This window comes from Nicotiana tomentosiformis, chromosome 2 (assembly GCF_000390325.3).
Source record: "Nicotiana tomentosiformis chromosome 2, ASM39032v3, whole genome shotgun sequence".
Lineage (NCBI taxonomy): Eukaryota > Viridiplantae > Streptophyta > Magnoliopsida > Solanales > Solanaceae > Nicotiana > Nicotiana tomentosiformis.
In genome coordinates, this window is record NC_090813.1 from 172,812,371 (window position 1) to 172,832,735 (window position 20,365).

Sequence of the window (20,365 nt, forward strand, 5' to 3'; positions counted from 1 at the left end):
ACATTAGTCAATTTTCCCAATTTAAAGCTTCCGAAATTAGAATTTTCTTTCCAAATCAACTCCGAACTTCTCGAAATTCAATTCCGACCATGCGTACAAGTCGTAGCACTTGAAGTGAAGCTACCCAAGGCCTCAAACCGTCGAACGACGCGCTAGACCTCAAAACGACCGGTCGGGTAACTTGCTCCAGTTCCATCCCCACCCACCCCACCCACCCCAAACATATTCATGTTTTTTGCATGCCACCTTCATTGTGTGACATTAATTAGTCCACGTAAAAGTTCAGAAAATTCAGGGCTTTGCAAAATGTTTTTTCTATACAAAACACACCGCAAAAACCCTGACAATTTTTTCTTGCTCTTTACATCTTTTCTTTTGCTTATATATGGAAGCTTTTTTTGTCAATCTAAGTTTCCAGAGTAGTACAATAAACATTTCTACTTCTCAGTGCAGAATAAGTAATGTCAAAATATACACAATAAGCCATTTCCTCCTACAACTTTGTATTTAAATGCCTTATAAACTGCTGCTATAACATAATTGACTATCTAGCTCCCACTAAATGTCGCCGGATATTCTATATCCGGTTGATATTGTTGACGATCTGTGTGGGACGATGCTGCTGTTTGATTCAGCTGAGAATTTTGCTGCATATCTAACAAGATTTGTCGCCGCCTTTTCCATCTAAGGAACTCGACAAGTATGGAACATCCACCCATTGCAACTCCCAAACCAGCAAATGTTGAGAGAAGAATTGAAAGAACTGCTTGTACATGAACCTGAAAACATATACTAGTAACATTTTACAGGTCGAGATAGGTGGATGCGGTCTTGATCATATTTTAGTATTTTGACACGGAACATAAATATATGTATGTTAAAAATCACTTAACATTTAAATAAGTATCAACTTTTGAATCAGAAATTTCAAAAGTTAAATGAATATCAATAGTGAGAACTTGAAGTTTGATCTATTAAATTTAAATTCTGAATCGGCCTCTGGTCCAACGTAATTCATTCAGATCCTCACATTTAGGAATGATGTGATTAGGAATATCTTACCAAGGAGTAGAACATATGAGCAAAGAATACCACAAGGACGAACTGAACTGATGCATAAACCCAGACAAACCTTCTCTTCACTGCCAAAAAAAACAAAGATTTTGTTAGTATACAAAAAACAAAGACACCGAGCATAAGATTTTTTTACCAGCATTTGTCATGAAATTGTCAAGTGAAAATTGTATTTTGCTGCGTTTTAAGGTGTTGACATGTCTCAGATACATTTTCAACTATATGTAAGTTTTAGAAACACAAACTAATAGATTTTCAAATTACCTTATTGCTTTTTTGTATTTAAGAGACTAAATCAAGCAATAATCAGTTGATCCTCCCCACACCAATCGAAATTATACTCCTTCTGATCCTCCTTATCAGTTGTTTAAAGTTTTGGCACACCCTTTAATAAAATCATTTTAAAACATTAATCATATGGGTATTTGACAAAATGCCCTTGTCTCTTCCTTAAATTAGTAATTGATGACTATATGGCTTCGTAGAGTAGTAAAGGTGGAATTGAAAAAAAAGGGAGTTAATATCTTCTTGGTTTTCGAAAGCGACAAACATTTTGGAACAATTTATTTTTGGCTAAAGTGATAGATAAAAAGTCCGGAGGGAGGGAGTACCGATTAGTACTTATACATCCTTTGAAGCTAAATATCAACAATATTTGATTGATCAAAGTTCTTATAATGATCCAACTGAGCAGAAGACGACATACCCAAGGTTGACGATGCCAAAGACGAAAGCAGACCTAGCACACAAGAAAAGGGAACTGATATAGCAATTGCACCGGTACCCATTGTTCCAACCTGCAGATGGGACAATAGTAAATCAATACGAGATTGTTGAAGGGCTGTTTCTTTTATGAAGACCTTATAAAATTACCAGAAGCTGCTCAAGAAAGCAAAAGTAGGCTAGCATGCTGACAATGACAAGAATGGGTAGTTCCTGTGAAACCCTGTATAATGCAGCAAAATTTCGGAAGCTGAATCAGTTGAGTAATTGTTAACAATAATATTAGTTTTAGCTCTCAAAAATATTACACACACTAATCTTATAGTTTCGGATTTATCTAGTTCTAGTCCAAAGAAAAAACTGGGATAAATAGAGAGGAACCAAAAAATGCAACCAAAGTAGTCTGCTTTGTCCATTTCAAAAAAACAAAAATGTCTTCTTTGTCGCCTCTGAGCAATTAACAAACGTACTAATAAGATACGATTCTTCAATTCAACATTAAACACGCTATGAGTCATCAGTAGATATAGCTAATAGTAAATCATCTTCAAAGTAAAGTGAAAACTGAAGCTGGATTAATCTTCTAGCCCTTGTATATGTAGCTAGTGTCAATAAAAAACTAGAAGAGATATCTCGGTTTTCTTAGCCCATAAAGACGAGAACAAATAACACTCACCTGTATCCATTTATTTCCAAGTGCTGGACCCTATTAGATCCCACATTTGCACTCTGGATGCGACGAAGTGTGACAGGTAGATTTAGAACTTCTTGCTTGCATACGTCACACGTTCTGTTACCTTTTACGCTGAACCATTTAAAAGCACATTCTTGGTGAGCCAAAGCAAGTTCACCTTTGCAGCTGCATTCCATCTTGAGTGTCTCCCCACCTTCACACAATTCAACCAGGCATATTCGACAAACAGCTTCCTCTTCAGGTATATCTTCACCATTTGATTCATTATCGTCTGAAAAACACCACATAGATTATAAATTGGTGGCGGAACATATAGTGCTCATATATGCAGAAGATGGTAATCAATGAGAACAAAGGAAGCCTCATCACAACTTTCTATGTCCAAAAGTGTTCAAAACACATTGACCTTCCAGACCTCGTGATTGCTTATAAATCAGATAATAAAGGGATTTTTTCATTTATGACCTGTCGGCCGAAATTAATTACAGATGCTAGCCAACATATACAAAACATATTATGTATATAATATGTAAATTATATGTAATATACAAAATATAGACATTTACCGGCTATTATTTTGGAGGACGGCCCCATTAAGGTAATTATCCCAATAATAAATTGGATAATATAAACATTTGTTTACCAGATATTTTGGTTGGAGTTGCAGCTGGAACTGTGGAATTTCCATCCTTCACTTGAGGGGTTGAAGGAACAACTCGAAAGAAAGATTCTACTCTCCTAGTCCTTCGTTCTTTGTTAATGACCGGGAGAGAAAGTGATCTAGAAATGCGCAGATGTGCTTCTTTTGTCTACAATAATGACAAATCATATTTCAAATGATTGCGCAAAATCGTTGAGAGCAGACAACAGTAATTACAGGCCTTAAACATGTAAGAACTCTTTCCTAGTCACCGCATTTAGCTTTAGATTAAAATAGTATCTAGACGGATGCCCTGATTCTTGTAATAAATTAAGGAAAGAGCAGCAATCATCTCCTAGAATAACAGCACATATGCAAGTATTACATGAAACATTCTGTAGACAACCTCAGTTTACATAAGGTTTTATTGTTCCTCTTTATTTTGCTTTTCGATGGTTGGGGCCTTTTGATACTCTCACCATTATATGTTCCTAGTGCAATGGTTTTCAGAAGAAGCTCTGTTATCATGAATGTTGATAAGTCTGAGAACCTTGCTAAGGTTCCGTTAATTGAACAGTGTCCAGTTTTGGGAGATTTTCTACATGAAACTCCATAAGTAATAGTCTTTCGACAGAGGTCGTGAAATTAAACTAGGTAGTCGGGGTCGTTCTATGGTCAACTTCCAATATTAGAACCAGAAATTACCAATAACACAACATATAAGAAGTCAATCAACTTTGTACAGAGAACTTACACCAAATGTCAAGGTTCGGCTGATACTTCCACTAGAAGACTCTGGATTTGGATGTTCAATTGGTGTAACGGGTAAAGATGAAGTCCTCTTCACTCGTGGTGTAAATAATTTAGAGAATGACCAAGACCTTGATATGGACACCTTCTCATCTGATAAGGCTGCCTTTTCTGTATCTGAATTCGTATTACGCAATTTGAAGCTTAGTTTCGGCAAAAGATTCCTAATGGATGATTTGCTTCTGCATGAGGAGGGACTAGGAAACGCGTTTGCTCTTGAATTAGAAGAACTAGGCATCAAAAGGAAATTCACCCTTTTTGGTGTAGGTGTCGGTGTTGGAAGCATTTTAACCTGCACGAACTCTTGATTGGAGGCGTCCGATGATTTGGAAGGTATCTCCACAAATAGATTTGGTCTCCTCCATTGTTTACCATGTGTTGCTTCTTCAGTAATCCCCGAGGAACTTTCGCCCTGAAAAAGAAAGAAGCGCATATTATTGTCAGTGAACTGGTGCGTAAGCTAACAAGATAGTCCTATCAATCTATGAGACCTGAAGCATTGCTCTTAAAGACCATGGTCAACATCTCCACTGACTATTAAAATCATAACGCTCCAAACTACATTAGCAAATATGTGCTCTTTGAAAAAATCATAACAGAATGAAGTCTTCCAATACAGAGACAATCTACTAGTTTAAAAGATTTAGACTAATCCAAGAATCTATATTCTTAAGAGGCTCAATTTCTGCAGATGAACGAGCCTTGCTTGACAAATTTTTAAAGAAACATCTAGTTGGGGTTATGTGATAGTTGCTATCTCCTTTCAGCATTGAATGGTTTGGAAGTGGTATGTCATCACTCAGAAGATTTCTTTTTCAATGCATGCCAAAACACCCTTATATAAGTTGTCTTACAAGAAAAAGAGGCAGCTGCAAAATTTATAGAAAGTGGATGCACCATTTATTATCTATGCATATCATTAAACATTTCCCCAAATTATTTGTATAAATCCGTAGACCGACGCTGAGACAGCAGTAGTATGCTACACTACTACCTATATGCAGGATCCACCTCAGTAAACGAGCACATTTACAGCGAACAACAACATAGACTAAAGAAAGCTGGTACGACTTACAGACTACCAGAGATCAAATCTCCATAGCATTATGTTATCGGGAAACAGAAAGAAAGATTCCAGAACTCGATGACAAAATGATTTCCTATGGATATGTGAGAGTTGTAGCTCTATTCTCAATCAAGGCCAGGGGCGGAGCTACAAATTATTATTTAGAACCCAATAACTTAAAAGTATTAGAATCTTGAAACCATAAGTTTCAAATCCTGGCTCCGCCTTTGATCAAGACCTTGAGATCTTGAATGAGAAGAGTTGTTTCCACGTTTTGCTCCACCTTATAGAAGCTTTCTGACATCACTCTAGGAGAACCAAGAGCAATATGTTTGGTCTTTGTATTAGAAACAAGAGCAGATTATATGTACAAACATGCGCAGAAACAGAACCACAATCCATCATTGTGGCTCTGTAGTATTGCACCTATTTGAAAAAGGATATGTTGTCAATATAAAATTGGGATGCTTCAATGCCGTTAAATTGAATTTAAACAAAGGAAGAGATATGTTTCTTTGTGATTTCCCGCTCCTAGGCAAAGGGTTGATGAAATTCACCCTCTCCTGTAATGTTTCACATTTAAGAACTGTAGGAAGATACAATAGTCAATTTTCAAAAGGCAATATACAAAAAATCATTTATCTGAAAAGAAAAATGATATACTAATACACATTCTGTTCCCAGAGCATAAAGAATTTCTGCCCTTATAAACATGTCTTCTTTGGATAAAAAGAGTAATCAACCCAAAGGCTCCTGATTCTCCAACTAAGATTCCAGTAATAACGACATTTCTTCGACTTCTTCACAAGAATAGAAAATTATCGATCAATCTTAACTTTTTAAGCAGATATCTTGTGCCTAGTTTCTATATTGGAGTTCTACGGCCAACTTGCAGAATTGACAGGTGATTTTGAGTTAAACAACATAACGCCCTAAGCCAGATATGTAAATTAAACGCGTTGCTCTTGAGCACATTATGAATCACTTTTTAAATCCAATAATTCTCTTGTTATCCTATACTGAACAAATTAAATCAATTAGATTCTATGCCAAGATCTATTAGAATATGCTAGGGACTCTCGCAGGAGCTATTATCGTTGTGCAGAAGATAATCTCATATGGTTGTTAAAATGGCTGTCTTATATATACTTCTACTAATGATGAGGTTAACCAATGAATCTTATTTTGGTACATTCTAACAATTGTAACCTAATGACTTTGGAGGTTAACCACCAGAGAAAGGTTTCTCTTTCTCCCTCTTCACTCTCCACCCTCCCGTTCTGTCTTGAACGCATACCTCTGCTCGGAAAATTACATTGTGTATACAAGATCAAATTTTGTATGTATATATGTTAGATGTTGAGTCTTGTTGACTTCATAGCGTGTTTCCTCCCCAACTGCCTCTCTTATTGCCTAAAACTTTTTCTAGGGACAAAAATTGAGCTGAGAAAGTTTCTTGATGGAGTTAGAGAAAGAAACAGATTGAAAAGTTAATGAAAGGAGAATAAAAGATTCAGAAGTTAAACAATAAAACTTCTAATTTCCAGTAAAATGCTACTCACAAAGAGAAATACTCCACTAACTATAGCATCAAACTCGGAAAATACATATCAAGATGACCAGAAAACATCTTGCAGCTCTAGCACTACTAACTCAGGAAAACACAAGCCAGCCCGATAGCGGGGTACGGGGAAGGGCCAGACCACAAGGTCTATTATACGCAGCCTTACCCTGCATCTTTGCAAAAGGCTGTTTCCACGGCTCGAACCAATGACCTCTTTCAATTTCAGCAAAACACAATAATGACAAAATGCATAAAGAAACAAGAACCACATAAGATTCCTTTCCATTTTCCCTTCCTCTTGGCTCTTCTTTCCTTTCCAAACCAAAAAGAACAGAAAAACATAGGAGAAAACAATAAGCCAAGTAATTGAAAACAAAGATGAAGACAGAACAAACATAAAACAGAAATTACTTAGCCTTTCACCTTAGGGATTGGTTTGACAACTCTTTCACAAGCCTTACTTCTCACATATTCATCATACACCTCAGCCATGGACTTTTCCTTCTCTTCACAGCTCATGATCTAAAAAGAAACAGAACTCAATTCTTGTGTCTATTCAGAGAAATGAAAAAACAGTACAGTTTGTAAAAACAAGATGGTACTTGTGATATTTCCAAGTCTAGTAGTGGTAACTTAGAATTAGCAAAGTTTGAGGGAAGAGGATGAAAGCAAAAGAAGTAATGGAGGTTTTATAATAATAGAATGTTAGTTAGTTGGTATACTTGTGGTAATAAATATGGCCTACTCCTTTCACATCAATGAGAAAGGCACGAGTAAAGAGCCTTACACGACATATTTATGCGGCAGCCACGGGTCTCATCCACTCCTCTAAGTGCACTCTTACTTCACTCATCACTATCACTTGATGCTCACTCAATGGGGCTAGTCATGCAACTTATAAATAATGCCACCTTCTAAATAATGTTTGGTTGATGGAATTAAAAACAATAATTCTAACATAAACTTTTGTATAAAATAATACATGTGTTTGATTAGGAGGATTAGAAAATTAATTTTATATATACTTCTCTCATTTCAAAGAGAATGAACCTATTATTCTTCTGTTTCAAAAATATTATTATAGCTTGACTTGACACAAATTCTACTAAAAAGGAAATACTTTGTAGATATGTGGTCTTAAATAAGCTATCGTCTTTGTGTGACTATAAAATTTTTGAAACTTATAATGTGAAATCTGATATAGTATTTGTGTGATTATAAATATTTTCTATTAAGGAAATATTTAAAAGGTGTCAATATTTTTGAAACAGACTGATAAGAAAATAGTTTTAATCTTTTTTAAATAGATGTAGTATTATTTAGGGAGTCAACCAAGGCTTTCTTTGACCATATATTTTTGCAAATAGTTATTAAATATTTTAAATTGTTAATTATTATAACTTATAGTATTTTCTACATATTTTCTAAATATATAAATTTTATTTCAAAAAATTTAAGAATTTATGTCCGAATTCACACCGAAAATTAGTAAATTTGACTTTCGTACTCCGAAAATGTTCAAACAAATTGAAACAAATGGAGTAATTAATATAGCATTTTATTGGCACGAAAAGAATTGCATCTTATAATATTATCGTATAACTTTTTAATATTTAAATTTAATTTTAAAATTTTAAACTGATCTAATCCACTTTAACTTAAAAGATTACTCAAAAAGTTCTCGAAAAATGAAAAGTAATGTACTGACTAATTTGTGGACCGAGAGAGTATATCATATATATGTCCTTTAATAAAGGAAAAAAGAACAGTATGGACAAGAAAAGTTTATTTCCAAAGAAAGGGATATGCAGTGATCTGTTATCCTATCTGTCAAAACACTTTTTTATCTTTGGGATTAGTCAACTGATTGATTAATTATACACGTGTAACGCATTATTCTCTATTTGTTAGCACAAACACTACTTTCTTTTCTTGTTTTCTTTTCATTTTCTTTTTTTATTGTCATTGATTTTGTTTACCATCTTTTTATCAAATAAAATAATGTGTGAAGGTAGGATAGTTTATTTTAGGGGTATCAATGGATTTTTAAAAATAAGAACCAATGAAATCTTACGAATTGTACTGATTGTTAGGTTATGGAAATAAGTTTAAAAAGTAGTGAATCGCACCAAATAAATTATATATGAAAATTATATTTTATGTTTAAAGTTAATAAACCATTAATATTTTTCCCATGGGCTTGCGGTTATGGATATAGCTACAAGCTAAATTTCACGGGCGCCCTAATTGTTAGCCCCCATTTAATTTGTATCACTTTTAAAAAAAAATTAATTAGTACCCAAAGTATAGACAACTTCAAGCCCTTCCTGCTCCTCCTTTTGCCTGTGAAAATAAAGGTGACGGTGATTTATATGGTGTTTGTGAGCAGTTTTAAGATGGTTTATGGTATTTTATAGTTGTGAGTTGCTATGGCGCTTTTTTTTTAACTACTGCTTAGGGTTTCTTCTAATTCTTTTTAATTGCAAATGGTTTGTTAGATTTATTATTATTTTGACAAATTCATCTTACTATCTTGTTGTTATTTATGCAACCTTTTACATGGCTTCTCGCTGATGTCCCTTTTTGTTTCTTTTCATTAATGCGATGCTTCTACTTTCTTGAGCGAGGTCTATTGGAAACATTCTCTCTCTCTCTCCACAAGGTAGGGGTCAGGTCTGCGTACACACTACGCTCCCTAGACCCCAATATGTTGGATTAGATTGTTGTTGTTGTTGATTATTATTTTGACCAGTTGATGATTGAAATTTGTTCTTGATGATATTTGGGGGTTATATTTCAAATTTGAGCTCATTTAGAGTAGACTTAGGTGTTAAATCTTGTATAAGATTATTGAAATTCGAAGATCAAGTTTCTGTTTCTAGGCAATTTGTACTTTAGATCTATTTGGCCTTAAGTGTATGAAAACATTGATTGTACTTCAGACTTATTCGGCCGTAAGTACATCTGAAGTACAATTTTTTCACTTCAGACCTATTTGGTCTTAAGTGCATAAAAATATTGGTTGCATTTCAAGGCCTTAAGTGCATCTAAAGTGTAGTTTTTTCACTTCAGACATATTTGGCCTTAACTGCATGAAAGTATTTGTTGCACTTCAGTCCTATTTGGCTTTAAATGCATATTAAGTGTAACTTTTATACTTTAGACTTAATTGACCTTAAGTGCATTGCACTTCAGACTAATTTGTTTTCAACGTCATACCCGATAAGTCTGAAGTTGATCCTAAAGTAGATAAGTTTGCAAATTTTTGTGCAAAGTGGGTATAACTTTAATTGTGATCCCAAAAGTGGGTATAGATGCAAATGCCCCGATATTTAACATCCAGTGTCCTAATTCTCAAATTTATTTTTCTACTCCTATTGAAATAAAATTAATTCCAATCTTGAGTAGCAAGCCATATGTTATTAAATATTTTCAATCTTTGCCTCTCTTATGATTCAAATTTTTATTTTTGGATACTTAATTTTCTAGTAGGCCCTATTGTTGAATCATGGATTAATTAGTATTTTTGCATTCTTGTGGTTTGTATTTCTCTTGACTTTTCTTAGCTTATAAAAAGTTGTTGTAGAATCGTGGGATGGATTTATATTTTACTATCTTTCATGTCTCTTGATTCATCTCCTTTTAAACTAAAAATGTCTAGAGAGTTTGGTTGAGTCCTATGCAAATATGCATATTATCATATTCTAACTTGTATTAGCGACTCTTATATGACTCTTAAAGAAATACCAAAAATAAACGTACCAAAACCTAAGAAAATCGAAATGGTTGGGACAATTTCAAAAAAGTAAGTTTGGTTAATATAAAATAGCATAACTAAAAACTTGATATGGTATATAAAATTATTTGTCGAACCGAACCATTCCCGTTAATCTTATCGTAGCAAGGAACGGATAAATTAGAAGACGACTTAATAATTGTTTATCCGTAAAATGGTACAGTTAAATTTATAATGTGATTTATAGATACGTGAACTAATTTGATCCAGAAATATAAAATAAACAAGAACAGAAATAAAATTATAAAATAAATTTTAAAGAAAATACAAGCCTGGCTATGAACTTAGCCTCTCCGATAACAGAAGTAAGAACGTTATTAAAAACAAAATAAGAGAATAATGCTATAGAATGAGAGTTGATTCAAGCTTTTGTGTGCAGAATATTTCGCGTATTACAATGAATACTAATTCTTCTATTTATAGCAATATTTAGGGAGACAAGATTCCCAAATCAAGTTTCTCTTGAATGCGAATAAAACCGACATTGATGGATGTATAACGGTTGGCTATAAATGCAGTTATTCTCTGTAAAGGTTGCTCATTGAATGGTATCCGATATCAATTCTTCAAATCTTTATTATCGATTACCCTATCTTCGAAAATTACCCAACACCGGTCACATGCTTGTTGCTTACAACCGGCATCAACTATTTGCTGACTCGCATCTTACTTGTCTTCAACTCCACATGTCACCTCATCATTCATCCAACTGTCATTAACCAATTTTACCACATACAGATAATCCTCCTACTTTTCGGTGATGCAACTTAGTATTAACGGGAAGTAGATAAGACCTTTTTTCTTGACGGAAAAGTTTCTGAATAATTTCTAACGCTTGAAAAGACGCACGTCTCTTCATATTTAATGACCCAAACACGTGTTATCTCATGCTTCGGCAAATATTTTTGCCATTTTTCGAGATAATTATGACAACGATTTTTGCCGTCTATAAACTTCTCCACTATGTATCACTTTTCCCTTTCACTCTTACAAACCCTTCTTCTTCTTTGAATCCCCTTAGAACCCTATTGCAAAATTCATCTTTTTCAGCAAAAATATCTTTACTCAAATTTCTCACCAACATGTCTTCTAACACTGTTATACTAGGAAACCCTACTGCAGCACCAACTCACCCAGTGATCCCATCACAGACACTTGACTCCTCTGTTCTCGCATCCCAGACAGTGAAAAATCGGGCATCTCAAATTATAGAGAATAGACGAGGAGGAGGTTGTTTTGGAAGATCTAGACCTAAGTGTTCTTATTGTCATAAACTTGGCCACACTCATGAAGTGTGCTATTCTTTAACCAAATGAAGCAATTCTGTCGGCTGATGCATATTATTTGCATACCGTTGGCATTTATCGCATATTCTTACGAAGTTTTTCGCCTCATCTTCCACTTTTGGCCAATAATATCTTGTTCTTATTAGTGTTTTCGCTAGTGACCTTCCACCAATGTGATTTCCATAATGTACTTCGTATATCTCTCGCATCACGTATTCAGTTTGTGAGGGCCCAAGGCATCGAGCTAAAGGTCCGCCAAACATCTTTCGATACAAATTACTTTCTATTAAACAATATCGAGTTGCTTGCATTCGTAACCGTTGGGATTATCTTTTATCCTCAGGTAATACTCCATAATGCAAATGATTCACGAATTCATTTCTCCAATCACACGTTTAATTATTAAAATTTACCTCATTCATAGCTTGATCTAGCGTTGAGTGGAATAGATGCACTATGGTTGCATTTTCTGTATTCGACACATCGGCTACTGATCCCAAATTTGCTCATGCATCAGCCTCCACATTCTGCTCTCTTGGAATTTGAATTGCTTTCCACACTCGGAACTGGTGCAATAATTCCCGTACTTTTTTTAAGTATTGATGAATTCGTGTTTCTCTAGCCACATAATTCCCTTGAATTTGATTTACCACGAGTTGAGAATCGCTTTTGATTTCAACCTTATCAATTCCTATCTCTTTTTCAAGTTCCAAACCTGCAATCACCGCTTCATAAACTACTTCATTATTATTTATAGGGTAATATTTTATTGCTTGCCTAAAAATAAGACAATACCCAAACTTGCTCCATTTACATTTTAAGATCCATATGTGTATAATGTCCAAGTCACCAGATTAGATCCAGTAAATACTCGTACCTCATTTTCAGCTTCAGGAATTAAGCTCGAACTGAAATCTGCTAGTACCTATGACTTTCTGGCAGTTCGTGGCTAATAAACAATATCATATTAACTAAGTTCTATTGCCCATTTAGCTAATCTTCCTAATAATTTATGTTTATATAAAATATTTTTTTAATGGAAAAGTAGTTACAACAAAAATAGTATAACATTGAAAATATGATCGTAACTTTCTTGATGCCATTATTAATGCCAGTGCTAGTTTTTCTAAAAGAGGATATCGTGTCTTAGCTTCCAACAAAGACTTACTAATATAATAAATTGGAGATTGCGTACCTTTTTCTTCTCGCACTTACTGTCACTTCTGATATGGATAAGTTGATGAGTAATCTCTCTCCATCCCTTGGATTTGACAACAAAGGTTGTTTTGATAGATATACTTTCAAATATTTCAAAGATTATTGACAGTCATCAGTCCATTCAACCTGATTTTTCTTTTCCAATAGTGAGAAGAGTTTAAAAAACTTCTCTGAGGATCTACATATGAATCTCCCCAGAATTGCTACTCTCCTAGTTAACCTTTATACTTCATTTTACTTGTAAGTACGTTCGGTATCTCTTCGATTGCTTTAATCTGAGCCGGATTTACTTTAACCCCCCCCCCCCCTATTAAAGACGAGGAAACCTACAAATTACCTGAGGCTACACCAAAGGTACACTTCTCTGGGTTCAATTTCATGTTGTATTTCGATGCATGTTAAAGGTTTCATTCAAATGCTTGAGATGATCTTTTGTTTGCACTGATTTTACTAGCATGTCATTGATGTAGACTTTCATAATTTTTCCTAAATATTCTTGAAACATTTTGGTCACCAACCTCTGGTACGTAGCTCCGACATTCTTCAAGCCAAAAGACATGACTTTGTAGCAATAAGTCCCCCTATCTGTAATAAAAGATGTTTTTTCCTTGTCCTGGGGATATATTTTTATTTGATTAAATCCAGAATAAGAATCTAAAAAACATAAAAGTTCATGACCAGTAGTAAAATCGATTAATTGATCTTTATGCGATAAAGGAATAAATCTTTAAGACATGCCTTATTTAGATCAGTATAATCTATACATACTCGCCATTTTTTATTTTTTAGGCACTACAATAGTGTTAGCTAACCAGTCAGGGTACTTTACCTCACGAATTGAACCAATTTTCAGAAGTTTATTTACCTCATCTTGAATTACCTGATTTTTGAATGCTCCCTACTCTCTTCTTTTACTTCACCGGAGGGTGTAATGAATTTTTATTTAACTTATGAGTCATTAACTCCGGTGGAATACCTATCATATATGAGTGCTACCAGGCAAAACAATCAGCGTTAACGCGTAAACTTCAATTAACTTACTTTTCAACTCCGGGCTTAGGTTCGTTCCAACATAAACTTTTCTATCGGGCCAGTAGATGAACAATATAACAACTTTGAGTTCTTCCTTAGTTGTTTTAATAACTTAGTTCTCCTCTGGGCCTTGGATCACGTCTAGTCTCGTATCTATATCTGCTTCATTCCTCGCATTTCTAGTTGAGGTAGAAAATAAATTCTCTTCAGTTGAACACTGTAATTGTTATTTTTCATCTTCATCTTTGGATGTTCCACTCGCCACAACAACTGCGTTGGTTTCTCGTGCCGCTTGTTGATATCCTATAATATGACGAATTCCCAACTGTGAGGGGAATTTGATAATCTGATGCAAAGTGATGGTACTGTGTATACGTCATGAATCCAAAGCCTTCCTAAAATTATGTTGTAAGCCATGTCTGCATCCACCACTTGGAATTTTGTATCTTTCACGATAACCTCGGAAAATGTAGATAGCGTGATTTCTCCCTTTGTTATGACACTTGAATTGTCGAACCCAGACAAAGATCGAGCCTTGAGAGTATCACGCAATCAATTGCTTGCATCTTATTGACCACTTTAAGTAATATAATATTCACAGAGCTACCTGGATCAATCAAAACTCGCTTGACATTAGTATTATGAATAAGTAAAGATATTACCAATACACCGTTGTGAGGGATGAACAAGTCATCTGCATCCTCATCGTCAAATATTATGGTATCTCCTTCCAAGACTTGTCGAATCTGCTTCCCATGGGTTACTGAGATTTTGACTGTTCTTTTTGCTTCCGTATATATAGCTCCATTAACCGCCTCACCCCAAGTTATTACATTCACTGTCCTCTTCGATGATGAGGGCTTCGGTGGTTCTTCCCTATTTTTCATACAGGATTGTTTTTCTTTCTCACTAAATAAGTCAGTGAAATAGCCTTTTCTCAAAAAATAATCAACATCTGCTTGTAGGAACCTGCAATCTATTGTTTTGCAATCGTGATCATTATGGAATTCACATTCAAAGTTTTTGGCTTCTTTTACTAGGATACGATCTTATCTCTTTGGGTGTGATGACCCAGCCAGTCGTTTTATGTATTGTAGCCATGTTCCTCTGTTTATTGCTTATTCTATGTTCATTTGTGGTTATGTGACTTTTCGGAGTGGTTGGTTTGGTTTTGAGGATTTTTCAGAGTGAATCGGGACACTTTGTCCCAATGTTGGAAGCTTAAGTTGGAAGAGTTGACCGAAATTTGACTTTTGTGTAAATGAATCCAGAATGGAGTTTTGATGGTTCTGATAGCTTTGTATGGTAATTTTGGACTAAGGCGTATGTCCAGAATTGGATTAGGTCCGTAGGTTGATTTGGTGCATTTTGGCAAAAATTGAAAAGTTGAAGGTTTGGAAGATTGAGAGGTTTGATTGAGAGTTGACTTTATCGATATCGGGGTCAAATTTTGGTTCCAGAAGTTGGAATAGGTCTGTTGTGTCATTTATGACTTGTTTGCAAAATTTGAGGTCATTCAGAATAGGTTTGGTATGATTCAGCATTAGTTTTAGAAGTTGGAAGTTCATTTGTTCATTAGGCTTGAATCGATGTGCGATTTGTGTTTTTGGCATTGTTTGAGGTGATTTGAGGCTTCGGACAAGTTTGTATCGTGTTTTAGGACTTGTTGGTATGTTTGGTTGAGGTCCCGGAGGCCTCGGGTGAGTTTCGGATGGTTAACAGATCGATATTTGGACTTAAGCATTGTTGTAAGGTTTTAGTTGTTGGTGTAATCGCATCTATGGTAGGATTGGCCGCATATGCAAAACCGTAGGTCCGGATGGAGAGACGTAGAAGCAGAATAGGGTTTGGCTAAGGGAATTTTGCAGGTGCGTGCAGAGTTTCCGCAGAAGCAAATGCACTTCTACGAGGAGAGTTCCGAAGAAGCGAATTTTGACTTGAGGGGCTGGGACCGCAGATGCGGAAGGCTTCCACAGGTTCGGACGCGTAGAAGGGCAAGTAAGACCACATAAGCGGACCCGCATAAGCAAGAATGTAGCCGCAAAAGCAGCAGGTTGGGGTTTTAGTGGATTTCGCAAAAGCGGTATCGTAGATGCGGGATCGCTGGGCATGAGCTTTTAAGACGCGGGTTTGGTCTTTTCTTCTCATTTTTTTTTTTGGGTTTCTGGAGTTCGGACTGGGGCAATATTTAGAGATTTTTCCTCCTAGATTGAAGATGTAAGTGACTTTTAATTACTTTTATCCATAAATATTGAATAACCATTGATTATTACACTTAATTTTCATGAATCTATGTAAGAATTTAGAGATTTTTGTACTATATTATTGGAGAGTAAAATTTGAGAATATGAGGGTCGATATATGGTTAGAATCGGATGATTTTGGTATGATTGGACTCGTAAGTGAATGGATGTTCAAAATTTATGAATTGTGCCGGGTTCCGGGGTGCGGGTCAGGCGTTGACTTTTTCGGTTGACTTTTCGATTTGAGTTAAAGACCTTAGCTTTATCTTTTGGAACCATTTCTTACGACTTTATTGATGGTATTACGTTATTTTGGCTAGATTCGCGTCGTCCGAAGATTGATACGCGTGGGAAGGGCTTGATAGCGGAGTGATTTGATTTGCCTGAGATAAGTATCTTATCTAAACTTCGTTGAGGCACTAGTTGCCTGAATTATTTGTGATAGCTACGTGCTCTGGGTGCCACATGTGTGGGGTTTGAGCCCCTGTGCTAACACCAGAGTATTTATTCATGCTCAGGTAGTGCTTAGGCTATGATGTGCCTAGAGTTGACTGTTAAACTTTAAGCTATAATGTTTCTCATGTTTGTAACCTTGTTGTAAACTACCTGAGCCATGTTTGAGGCTACATAGAGGTTAAATCCTTGAATGAACTTGGTTTATGCTATTTCTGTGATGAAATTTCCGATTTGAGCTATGATAGCACACTTTGCACATGCCTACACTTTAACATGTCATTATACCAGTCCAGGAGCATGAGATTTGTTATTCATTCATCATATACATGTGTTCATGTTTATTTTATCCTATGTGATACGATTGGACTAGATGCTCGTGACCACGTCGAGCGGATTGTGTTGTTATGCATGTGACCACGCTGGGCGGATTATGATATTATGCATGTGATCACACCGGGCGGATTATGATATTGAGCGTGTGACCACGCCAGGCTGGTAGCATGTTGAATTGGCCGTGCTTGCATGTGGATACGGATCCATCCCCCTAGGGTCACCCTCTCATGTTTCTCTCTTGATGGTGTACACGCGGTTATTGAGAAAAATTTATCAGTGGTTTGGTACGAATATGGAAAGGTTGAGGAAAAGTTTGACCAGTGTTGTTTGGAATTGCATTTCACCTTTACTTGCAACGTCCATGGTTTATTATCTGATTTATCTGCATATCATCTTATATGTTGTACCAGTGGCTGAACAGAGATTTAGTAATTGTACACACACATACAGATAGTCCTTTCGGTACTTTATACATGATCACATTATTGTTCTGTACTTGTTGGATTTATAAAACTGTACAGGTTATAGTAGGTATCATTTATAATTCTTGCTTCTTTTACCTCGCCGATGTTAGTTAAGATATTTATTTAGTATATTGGATTGGTTGTACTCATACTACACTCTGTATTTAATTATGCAGATCCAAGTGTGGGGACCAGTTATCAGCAATAGACTTGCTCGTTGGACTGAGCTTCGAGAGGCGTGGTAGAGATACATTCTTGGCCGCAGTTTTGACTTGTCTTTTCTTATGTATTATTGTTTCAGTTCAGGCAGTATTGCTATTTAGTTTTTAGACTTATATTCCAATGTAGAGCTCATGACTCCGTATTTGCCAGTTTCTAAGGGATTTACCTTGTATTAGCAGTATTTCGCTATATTGAGATTTCAGACTTATACTATTTTTTATAAATTCTGTTGTTCTAGTTCTTTATTGTTTTGTTTTGGCTTGTCTAGCCGGTGTGTTAGGCGCCATCACGAAGGTTTGGTATTTTGGATCGTGACATTGGACCACCATATCTTATCGCCCATTCCTCTTAACACAACTACTAACTCGGAAGTACTGACATTGAAGTTGTAATCTCCTATTTTTGATTGGAAAATTTGATCGTTGTTTCTTGTCATACCATGTTCCTTTTTGAATCGGGAAGAAGAACATGCATCCTTCTGCCGCGATCTCTGCTCAGATCGTGCATGTTCTGGTTTTGGCCTAAGATCTCGCCCCGCAAGTCCCATGTAAGCTTCATTCTTTTTTCTGGATCTCCTTTCTGGTTCTAACTGTCTAGATCTGAATTTCTCTTCCACCATTGGTTGGGATACCGTGTCTTATTCTCTTCGTAACTTTATGCTATACCTGTTATAAACATCATCCTAAGTAGTTGCTTGAAATTCACATAAACTCTCATTTAGTCTTCTCGTAGCTTCCGAACTTCTCTCATTCAGGTTGCTAGCAAATGCCATTGCTGCCCAATTATCAGGTACGTGTGTGACATCATCCTTTCTCGTTGGAAGCGATCCACGAATTCTCTGAATAATTTCGTACTTCCTTATTTTACCTTGAAAATATCTCGCATCCTTTGTCTACTTTTTGAGCTCTCGAATGTGCTTTTATAAATGAGTCTGCAAGCTCAGCAAAAGAGTCAATTGAATTTTCGTGCAAGAGAGAATACCATGTTAGTGCTCCTTCGTAAGGGTTTCACCAATTTTTTTTAACAATACTGATTCAATTTCTTGCTTGGTTAAGTCATTGCATTTTACTCTTGTAGTAAACACAGTAACATGATCCCGTGAGTCGGTAGTCCCACCATACTTAGGAGTATCGTGCATTTTGAACTTTTTTGGTATTGGTAATGGTGCTGCACTTGACTTCCTTAGCTGTTGTGAATATTTATCTATATTCACTCCTTTAATCATAGGTGATACTCCCAGTATCTATTCTATCCGCTCATTTTGTTCCTTGAGTTGCTTCTGCAAAGTCAATACTAAATTTTACAAATTATAATTATTTGGCGTACCTGACCCTCAGGCTCCAAAGTTATTTGGTATCTCTCCATTTCCAAAGTTTTCAAGCCCTGAATAAGGATTTTCCATAGTTGTATTAACTGGTGGTGGAACCTAAACAACACTTGGTAACCCACTTGCTAAAGCACGCAAACTTTCACCGATCTGCTGTGCAATAAATTATTTCAAGTCATCTTTCACACTTGACTGTTCCTTATATTGTTGTCCAGCGTTGCGATTAATAGATCTAACAGGTAAATTTTCTCCTAAATGTTGTGGAGAATGTGCGGGTGTTTTGTGCGGAGGAGTCCTTCATTTTTGTCCATCTTCAAACTGAACAATTTGATCATTTCCAGATATAATTTGTTGCTAAAGACAAAATATGTAAATGAAAAGTAAGAAAAGTAGTAGATTTCCGGGTAACGGAACCAATTTATTTAACCAAAAAGAGTTTTTATGAGCAAAGACAATAGTTTTAAGGACAAAGAAACTAGGGCTCGGAATCGAGGCCCAAGAACGACCAGCAGATTTCCATTGCTTCTGACAAACAGAATTTCAGGCGTTGCGATCCAGGTTTTACCGTTCCTCTTTTATATCGATATTTGCTATTTTAGCATTAATATTATCTGTTTCCTGCATATTTGATCTTGTCCATATTCACTCTTACTATTTACATTAGCAAGAACTTCGATTACTATTTATCATTTTGTCTTGAATCTTTGCTTGCTGGTTTTTGTGACTGCTAGTTGTAGAATTAATTCCCTTTAGTTAGTGTAGTTTAAGTCGTTGCCCGTTTTACTGCCTTTTAGTTAAAGATTATATTTCGGTGATTTATTTTATTTGTAAATTCATCGCATGTTTTGGGGTAGTGCTTGTGTAGTGTCTCTTAGATTATAGTGGCTTTGTTGAACAATGATAGGGTAAAGTCTTGTCCTCGGGGGAGGGGGAGGGGGTCATTGCGGGGGATTGGGTGCGGGAGGTAAGGGGGTAAGAGGGATAAGAGGGCTAAGGGAGCCACCAGGTTGAGAGTTGGGTCTTGGAACATAGGAACTTTGACTGAAAATTCTATAGAGTTAGCGAAGATTCTCTAGAAAAGGAAGATTAATATAGCTTGTGTACAGGAGACTAGATGGGTAGGAGATAGGGTGCGGGATGCAGACGGGTTTAAACTATGGTTTTCTGGGAGCAAGGGGGCAGGAACGGGGTTGGTATTTTGGTTTATAAGGACCTCTAGGATTTAGAGGTAGAGGTTAGAAGAGTGAGCGACAGGCTGATGAGTATTAAGTTAGTTGTTGGTGGATTTACTTTGAACATATTCAGTGCATACGCACCCCAGGCAGGCTTGGATGAGGAAGTCAAGAGACGTTTTTGGGAGGATTTGGATGAGATGGTGCGCGGTATACTGTGAAGCGTTTTATCGGAGGAGATTTCA

General features: G+C 36.0%; 1 protein-coding gene across 3 annotated transcripts; it reads right to left on the reverse strand.

Annotated features, from left to right (window-relative positions):
• Positions 1-423: 423 nt before the first annotated feature.
• LOC104093001 (uncharacterized) lies at positions 424-7,270 on the reverse strand. 3 transcript variants are annotated; one of them, XM_009598699.4, is made up of 9 exons: positions 6,995-7,270; positions 6,738-6,883; positions 3,886-4,353; positions 3,135-3,300; positions 2,474-2,762; positions 1,948-2,020; positions 1,781-1,871; positions 1,063-1,142; positions 424-779 (listed from the first exon to the last, which is right to left on the reverse strand). In XM_009598699.4, the coding sequence occupies exons 2-9, from the start codon at positions 6,855-6,857 to the stop codon at positions 549-551; spliced, it is 1,518 nt and encodes a 505-aa protein (XP_009596994.1). In that variant the 5' UTR covers positions 6,858-6,883; positions 6,995-7,270; the 3' UTR covers positions 424-548. The 3 variants fall into 3 exon arrangements, with proteins under 3 accessions (XP_009596994.1, XP_009596995.1, XP_009596996.1); XM_009598700.4 differs by lacking the exon at positions 6,738-6,883 and having other exon boundaries at positions 6,995-7,267; XM_009598701.4 differs by lacking the exon at positions 6,738-6,883 and having other exon boundaries at positions 6,983-7,267.
• Positions 7,271-20,365: the final 13,095 nt, after the last annotated feature.